Source organism: Brassica oleracea, chromosome C7 (genome assembly GCF_000695525.1).
Source record: "Brassica oleracea var. oleracea cultivar TO1000 chromosome C7, BOL, whole genome shotgun sequence".
In the NCBI taxonomy this organism is placed as follows: domain Eukaryota; kingdom Viridiplantae; phylum Streptophyta; class Magnoliopsida; order Brassicales; family Brassicaceae; genus Brassica; species Brassica oleracea.
Window position 1 is genome coordinate 47,480,145 of NC_027754.1, and position 8,514 is coordinate 47,488,658.

Here is an 8,514-nt window from a genome sequence, read left to right on the forward strand (position 1 = left end):
TTTGGGTTTGACTCCAAGTTTTGAGTCACACTTGGCAATTCTCCCGTTTTTTTTGGTCTTTTCTTATCTCCTATGTTTATTAATTTTGTCTTCTTTTTTTTGTCAACTATTAATTTTGTCTTATTTTATAATTTCAATATTTTATGCAAAAATATAATTTTCTTAGGATTTATGTACAATCATTATGTATAGTTATTATAGATATAATAGCCACTTTTTTAAAGCTAGTATATAATAGCCACTTTCTACCACTCCTTGTTTTTTTGTTACCATTTGGAATTTGCTAAGTTTTTCCAAAATTTCTTAAATTGTGGTTATGATTAAATCTTGAAATTTCCTGTGGGATCCAACCTTATATAGTTCATCTGAAAAAGTTGTACTATGAATCCCAATCGTGAGCATTACCTAAATTATTGCAAACAACAAATGTCATTAGTCACAATAACTCTAGAAAGTTTTCTTACAAGATAGAATATTTTTTCTAAAAATATCAAAATAAAAAATGTCTGACTGAAAAGCACCAATAGCGAGAATATTTTAGCGAGAATTCTTTTTCTCCCAATTCAACTTATACTTTTGCCAATCAGGTTAAACCAATTTCTATCTCACTTTGTTCCCTCACTGATTTTGAAATGGAAAATAAATTTCACCTGATTTCACTTTTTCTTCTTTTTGTTGCTCTGCCACTTTTCCACCTAGTTACTCTATTTAAATTACTCCTAATTACTCCACAATTTACCAGTCATACCCAAAAATTTAGGTCGGTGGTCGGTGGACATTGTATATGGCGTTTGGAAATAGACGTTCTATCCACGCAATAGCGATGTACTTGATTTTATAATGCCTACCCTTCTAAAGATATCTTCGATGGGATTTAAGGCCATAATCGACACTCAGTGCATATATTTACACTTCACAGCATTGTAAGGCTAGTTTTGTGATAATCTCAAATGGAAACAGTTAAAACGGTGAAACTATATGACCAATAATATTTTTATAGTATATTTTATAATTAGTATAATTATTTAAAAATTATATTTTAATAATATTTAAGATAAAGTAGATTTTTAAATCTTTTTAGCTAAAACATTATATTCTTTAGGTTTCAAAATATAATTTTAAAAAGTTTTTGATGTTTAAATATAGATGATATTTTTATATTCTAATGGAACTTTTAACTTTATCAAAAACGTGTAATCAATAATATTTTATAGTCTATTTTGTAACTAATTGAATAATTTTTAATTAATATTTTAATAATGTTTTTATGTAGACGACAAGTTTTTTAATAGTTAAACATTGTTTTAAAATTTCATATATTTTGAAATAGAGAAAGTATATTTTAAAGAAATAGAGTATTTAGAAAAAGTGAGTAATGTCTTAATCCTTGGTGTCCAATGCCTGAGCCACACCACACATTAAGAACAATTATATTCTAAGCCTGAACGTTATAGCACCAAACTAATAAAATATAGTCACAATCACAATTCATATTTTTGAAAACTTGAATGCGTTGAAGATCGACTTTTCGATTGGAACCATGTGACTTTGCGTGTTATATTAGTTGTTATTTCTGTGTGCCAATTCAATCGTTTACTGTAGTGTTGTGCAGGCTGAACGGAAGTTTTGGCTTTTGGTTTGACATCCGGTCGAAACTATAAACTGATCAACAAATTTTAAATAACTAATACCAGCTTAAGAAAAACAAATTTTATATAATTAACCGGTTGTCAATTTGGTTCGGGTTGGCAAACAAAAACCGTTATGCTTAAGACGTATCAACCATATTAACCAAATAAATCAAAATATATACCAAAATTGATTTCGGTTTAATCTGAAAGAAATAATAACATCCAAAATTGAATCAAATTGTTCAAATTTCAAATTGAATTACTAGTTCGATTAACTTTGGAAGTTTTATTCAAAACTGAAAATCGAATAATCTAAAAGCATATATACCAAATGCCCAATTCTATTTTACTGACAAGATCTTAGCATTTAATTTTAATACATTGATTAGATATACGTGTTCCAAGTCAAATATGTGCATCGTTGGGTTTAAATGTATATTTATATATTTATTTTGATGTCAAATACAAATTTATTTTTAAACCAAAAATTTTGTAAACGGGTAGAATTTTCCTTGTTCCAGTATTTTTTTTTTGTTTTTGGTAAAATCTGTTAATTTACAGCATATTTTCCTCTCTCTATATGATTTCTGTAGTCAGTACGTCATCAAAAGCGGTTTTACGTGTGAGTATGTCATAGGATGGCTTGGATTCATATCCAAAAAAAATCCAATAATAAGAAAGTAACTGATAAGAGACGTAAGAATAGGTAGGGCTAGGCATTTTATCCGTTAAATTTGATTCAATTCTTTATTTGTTTCGATTCGATCCGAAAATTCTGAATATCCGTAAACTTTCGAAGCAAAGTAAATACTAAAAATCAATATCCGTAAAAATTGAAGCAAATCACAAATATTAAATTTTTTGGAAGCGGATATCCGATCCGATCCGGCAATATATAAATACATGTATATCTTGATTATATTTAAAGTTTTTAATGTATAAAATTATATAAGTATTAGTCTAACATATGATTTGATAAATTCTATTCACATTATTACTTATATAAAAGTATTACATTAAAGGAAGATAACACATTTATGATAATTATATTTTTTTCTTAAGTTTTATGTTATTATAATTGTTAACTAAGTTCAAATTTACAAAATATGTAGATTCACTGCTTCTTTTAATTTTTATCATATATATCATACAAACAAATATTTTACAAAACAAATTTGTATCAAAATTCTAAGATTATTTGTATTAATCAAAATATATGAGATATTCGCGAATACATTTGTAAATATCCGCAAATATCTATTTATTTTCCGGATATCCGTTTTTTTGAATATCCGTATTTTTCCGAAGTAAATCAAATCGAAAAATTAGATATACGTGACACACGAAGCAAATTACAAATACTTTCAAAAATCCGGATATCCGATTCATGTTCAGGCCTACAAGTAGGTCCATTTTGCACATAAATATTATGTGACCGACATTGATGTCATGACAGACATAAATCGTAATGGTTTAAGATTTGTTATACTTTATATATGAACGTGTAACCAAACGCATTTCATACAAGACATTTTTAGTAGAAAACTATTTGTTTAACAGAAAGTTTCGGATCTTTCGATCTTTATAAATGGAACGGATCGGGTAACACTCAGACAATACATATTTTAGAACATTTATATCGGTGAATCTTTCACCAGAATCACTCACCAATTATATTAAAATTATTCAAAAAACTGAAATATGTATCAGTCCTTAAGTCTTGCACTCTATATACTTATATATATATACTATTAGTTTCGCACACTTTACACACTTCTGTTCACAGAAGAATATTTTTGTTGTAACAACAGTCAATAATTTGTTGGATAAAAATATATAATTAAAACCTGGAATACAAAACTGTTTTCTATAATTAAAACCACTTTTTTAACCACAAAGTAATAGTCTAGTAGTAGACGGGTTGTTAAGCAATCCGGGTTCGAAGACACTATACTACATTTCAACTTGTGGCTACATGGATATAAACGGTCCATTTTGAATAATCTGAGTAAGAATCTATCCGTGGATCGCACCACTTTTTAGAGATTAGATTGAGCTTTTCTATAGAATCTTGATACTTCAAAATTAAACTAACAAAAAAACTAAAAACACTTTTATATGATAAGTTTTTTTACCACGATATAATACAAAAGCCATAAAGACAGATTTGACCAACATGAAACCGTTTCACATTCACTCTTAGCATAATATAGTAAAATGCTAATGTCTTCATCTACAAATATACTAAGGTTACAAAGTTTCTAATGTTGATTACTCAATACAGCGTCACAACAACAAAGCAGTTAATATCTCGACATCACTTTTCATTTTCTTATTTGGATGCTAGTGAATAGTCAACATTTGTTTTCATATCATAATTCTTGCTAATACTAATTAGCGTATATCGTATAAATAATAATGCAGTGGGGGTTAGCTGTGAACTGGTTGGCACATGTTACCCAAAATTTAAATTTTATTTTATCTGTTGGGAGACATACAACAGAAGCAAACACTTGAATCGATAAGGGACCACAAACATATTTAGTTTACGTACCTTTTTGTTAAACCATGATAATTCCGTAATAGACGTAGACATATATAGTGTGGATCCATCAATTTACAGTGATGTCTTAGGAAGTGAAAAGGACATTCGTGCCTTTTCTCTCGACTTGGAGTCATTTTAATGATTTTATACATAGAACATGTATCTGTATGAGTTCACACACACATGTATGCAGGGGCGGATGTAGTAAACGGCGGCGAACGGGGTCATGTGCCCCCGACTAAATATTGATTTGCTTCAATTGATCAGTTCAAAATCTTAAATTTCTTTACATAATTTGCTCACATTATAAGAAAATGCCCCCATCTAAATCAAACTTTATGATAATGCTCGACTAAATTTTTTTCTATATCCGCCACTGTGTATATGCTTACGCAATTTGAATCGAGTTTACCTGATGCGCGTAATAAATACAGCCTATAACTCATTTTATCAAACTTGGTGTTACATATGAACCTAAAGGCTTGCAGGTATTTCAGCCACGTCAAAAGGAATTCTTGTTTTTGGTTGAAAATGTATTATTACTGAGTGGCTCCACAATCATCGTAACTTGGTGTCACTACAAGAAAACACGTGATTTCCGACCACGGGTTGCGACTGAAGAGGTAGTCGTAAAATATAACGACTATGCGACGACTGTTAGGCGACTAATTGGCGACGCAGAAAAACGGTCGCACAACAGCCGCAAATTAAACGACTACAACAACCAGTCGTAGTTTAGTCGTTAAATAATGTCTGGCTAGCGACTAATACCATGTCGGAAATATCCAGTCGCATTATAGTCGGTAAATAGCGACTGATTAACGACTATGCGTATGTGGTCATCATTTAGTCGCTAATCAGTCGGTTAAAACCGATACATGGCACATTTTTTACATTTTGGTCGTTGTAACTAATATTTTACTGGTTGGTCAGTCTTTAGTCGCTAATAAGTCAGACAATTTGCAATATAATACAGACGGTGTCTCCCCACATTTCTGCTGAGAAACCGTAGAAACAAATTTCAAAAAAACAAAATCGTGAAAGACAAAAGAAAAAGAAAGATTGTTTGAAGTGTTACAATGTCGGGAAATAACAACAATGCTAATTTTCGAGATTGGATGTACAAGAGGATCGATGAACGGACGGGAAATTTCTCGGAAGAATTCGTAGCAGGGGTGGATCAATTCATGACATTTGCCAATAGTCAGCCTCTCACGCAAAGCAACGGGGGTAAATTTTTCTGTCCATGTAGTGTTTGCAAAAACGATAAATTTCTTCCGGGGTCAAAAATTTGGAAACATATATATAGTAGAGGATTCATGCAAGATTATTATGTTTGGTATAATCATGGAGAAGAAATTGATATGGCATTAGGAACGAGTCATGTTGACCCGACACATTTAAGTGGTAATGAAGAAGTTGGTACTGAAGATATATATGTTGATATGGTAAATTATGCTTTTCGTGATAATGTGAGTTCTGACAATTATCACCAGGGTGGTAGTTACCCGGATGGTAGTTACCAGAATGTAGTAGACGATGCATGCAACCATTCAAAAAAGTTTTATGATTTGTTAGAAGGAACAAAAAATCCCTTGTATGATGGTTGTCGTGAATAATATATTTGATTGTTTTTTATGCCACTTAATTTACTTGAGGCTTTGCAAACAAGAAAATATTAACTTGTGAATGTTTTATAGCTCACTGAGTTTTTTTATGTGAGGGTTAACTTCTTAGCCTACAGTTTTTTTAGCTCGCTGGTTGAATACTATACGAGGCTTGCTTAGCTCACACCTTTTTCAGTTCACTTGAATGTTTAGAGTGTCTGATGTAAGCTCACTTTGTCTTTAAATTTGGCTTGCTTTGGTTGGCTTAGTCACTGGTTTATTACTTCTGTTCCGATCTAATATATTCATTATTTTGTTTATGTGTTTTGAGGTTTGGTCGTGACAAAGGGAAACTGACCCGGAGGATCTCAAAGACTTTCAGAAAAAAGTTTGATGCTGCTTATTACAGTTGGACTGTTGTGCCTCAGGACAAACAAGAGACAATATTTATAGAATTTGCAGTTAAGTCTTTTATCTTCTATATTAAATCTCAACTTTTGTTTAATTTGACTTTTAACATCAATTTTCTCTGTGTTTTTTTGTAGAAAATTCACACTTGGAGTCAAATACACACTGGTCTTGTCCAGGAAAAATTTGAGAGCATATGTCAGCTACGTATAAAAGACATGGTTAGCATTTGTAGGAGGAAACGAAAGCAACCAAGCTGGATCCATGATACTCTGTGGGAAGAAATGACAGCGTATTGGGACACTTCTGTAGCGAAAAAAAAAAGTGAAACTGCATCAGTGGCTCGTTTGTCTGAACGGAACGGACTTGGTCCACACAAGCACAACACTGGCCAGAAGTCTTTCCAACAAATCGAATATGAAATGGTAAGCTGTTTTTGCTCCTTTCATAAAAGTTAAACAATCTGTATCATTAACCTTTGCTTTTTTTTTTTACCATTTTAGGTTGAGGAATTGGGCAGACCAGTTTCTCTTGGTGAAGTTTACATCAAGACACATACAAAAAAGGATGGGACCTATGTTGATTTGAAAGCTGAGCAGGTTGCAGAGATATATAAGAAGAACAAAGAAGCCAAGTTGACTGCCCTTGAGGCTGAAAACTCACAGAGTTCAGATGGTGCTTCCAATGATCGACAGCTCTCCATAGAGGAGGATACCGAGATATTCCTTTTGGTAAGCTGTTTCTTTCAAAAAAAAATTTCTCTTTATACTTCATACTCTTTTCTTCTGCTTTATTGTAACAATTTTATTTTTTTGTTGTAGTCTACTTTCACAGATGAAAGAGGACATTACTATGGCATTGGAAGCCTCCAGCAAACTCTCGTCAATGGTAAACGGAAGTACAGTGAGGTCTCTTCTTCTGCATTCCTTGACATGAATAAGCAGCTTGAAGAAGCTCACCGCAAAATAGAAGAGCAGGCTGCTTCTAATGCAGCACAGGCTACTACTATTGCTGAGCAGGGCTCTACTATTGCAGAGCAGGGTGCTACTATTGCAGAGCAAGCAAAGCAGATCAATGAGTTTGCTGTAGTGAAGAAGTTTCTGTCTGCAACTGATCATAGATTTGATCAGTTCGTATCTACTAATTCCACCACCTGATCATGCTTTCTTGTTTATGTCTCTTGGACATGAAACTTGACTTTTGTTTAGTTGTTTGTCAATATTTTCTGTAAACTCTTGGTGGTAGGTAACATTTTTTGTAAACTCTCGGTGGTAGGTAACATTTTTTGTAAAACTCTCGGTGGTTCACATTTTCAGGTTTAAAAATAACTAGTATTTTCAAATTCACAATTTGTTTAATAAATATTGTTTTATTATATAATAGCATCACAAACAAGAAAGCACAAATAAGAAAATTAGGAATTAAAATAACAAAAAAGAAGTCTGAATACAGTCGTAAAACAGTCATCAAAATAGAAATATTTTACGACTAAATAGCGACTCATAAAATAACTGTAGTCGCTAAGCAGTCAGAAATATATTGACTAGTTTACGACTACGAGTACCGACTAATTTATGACTAAAAATACCGACTGACTTACGACTGCACATAACTGACTGATTAACGACTACAAGAACCCGATTGATTAACGACTTCGAATATCCGACTGATTAACTACTGCATTTAAACGAAATACTTGCCAAGAAAGTAGTTGTAGATTAGACGTTAAATAGTCGGAGTGTAGTCGTAATATAGTATGACTGTTGCCCGACTAGTTGCCGACTGATTTAATTAGTTGTAATTTAGTCGTAAGATAGTCGTAATTTGGCGACCGATTCCCGACCGCTCTAATTACCGACACGATGATTGACGACCATAACGTTTAGTCGCTATTCAGTCGTAATACATAATTTGCGACTGTTTCTCTACCGATTCTGCAGTCGGTATCTACTTGTTTTCTTGTAGTGTGTTACATATGAACCTAAAGGCTTGCAGGTATTTCATACACTGCTTCTACTAGTGAGTGTCTCCACAATCATCGTTACTATAATATCATAGTTATACTTCTATGTTATTACTCTTATAGAGGAAGCAGTGCCCTGCCTAGCTTTCTAGGGGCTAAGGCAAAATTTTAAATAAACTATGTATCATAACTATCATATAAAACTATAAAAATAATTAATATAAAATTTATATAACTCATGATGCTGATAAATAGATGATAATAATTGCATATAGTATTCAGTAGTGTTATAAAAAAACTAGATATAAATTTTATTCTTTGGGGAATTAACTATATAAGTTAATAAGATATTAAACATTC

General features: G+C 32.0%; 1 protein-coding gene across 1 annotated transcript; it reads left to right on the forward strand.

Moving 5' to 3' along the window:
- The first annotated feature begins 6,113 nt into the window (after nt 1-6,113).
- On the forward strand, nt 6,114-7,393 carry LOC106305339. The gene is made up of 4 exons (XM_013741718.1): nt 6,114-6,244; nt 6,329-6,616; nt 6,695-6,922; nt 7,013-7,393. The coding sequence occupies exons 2-4, from the start codon at nt 6,410-6,412 to the stop codon at nt 7,346-7,348; spliced, it is 771 nt and encodes a 256-aa protein (XP_013597172.1). The 5' UTR covers nt 6,114-6,244; nt 6,329-6,409; the 3' UTR covers nt 7,349-7,393.
- The last annotated feature ends 1,121 nt before the right edge of the window (nt 7,394-8,514 follow it).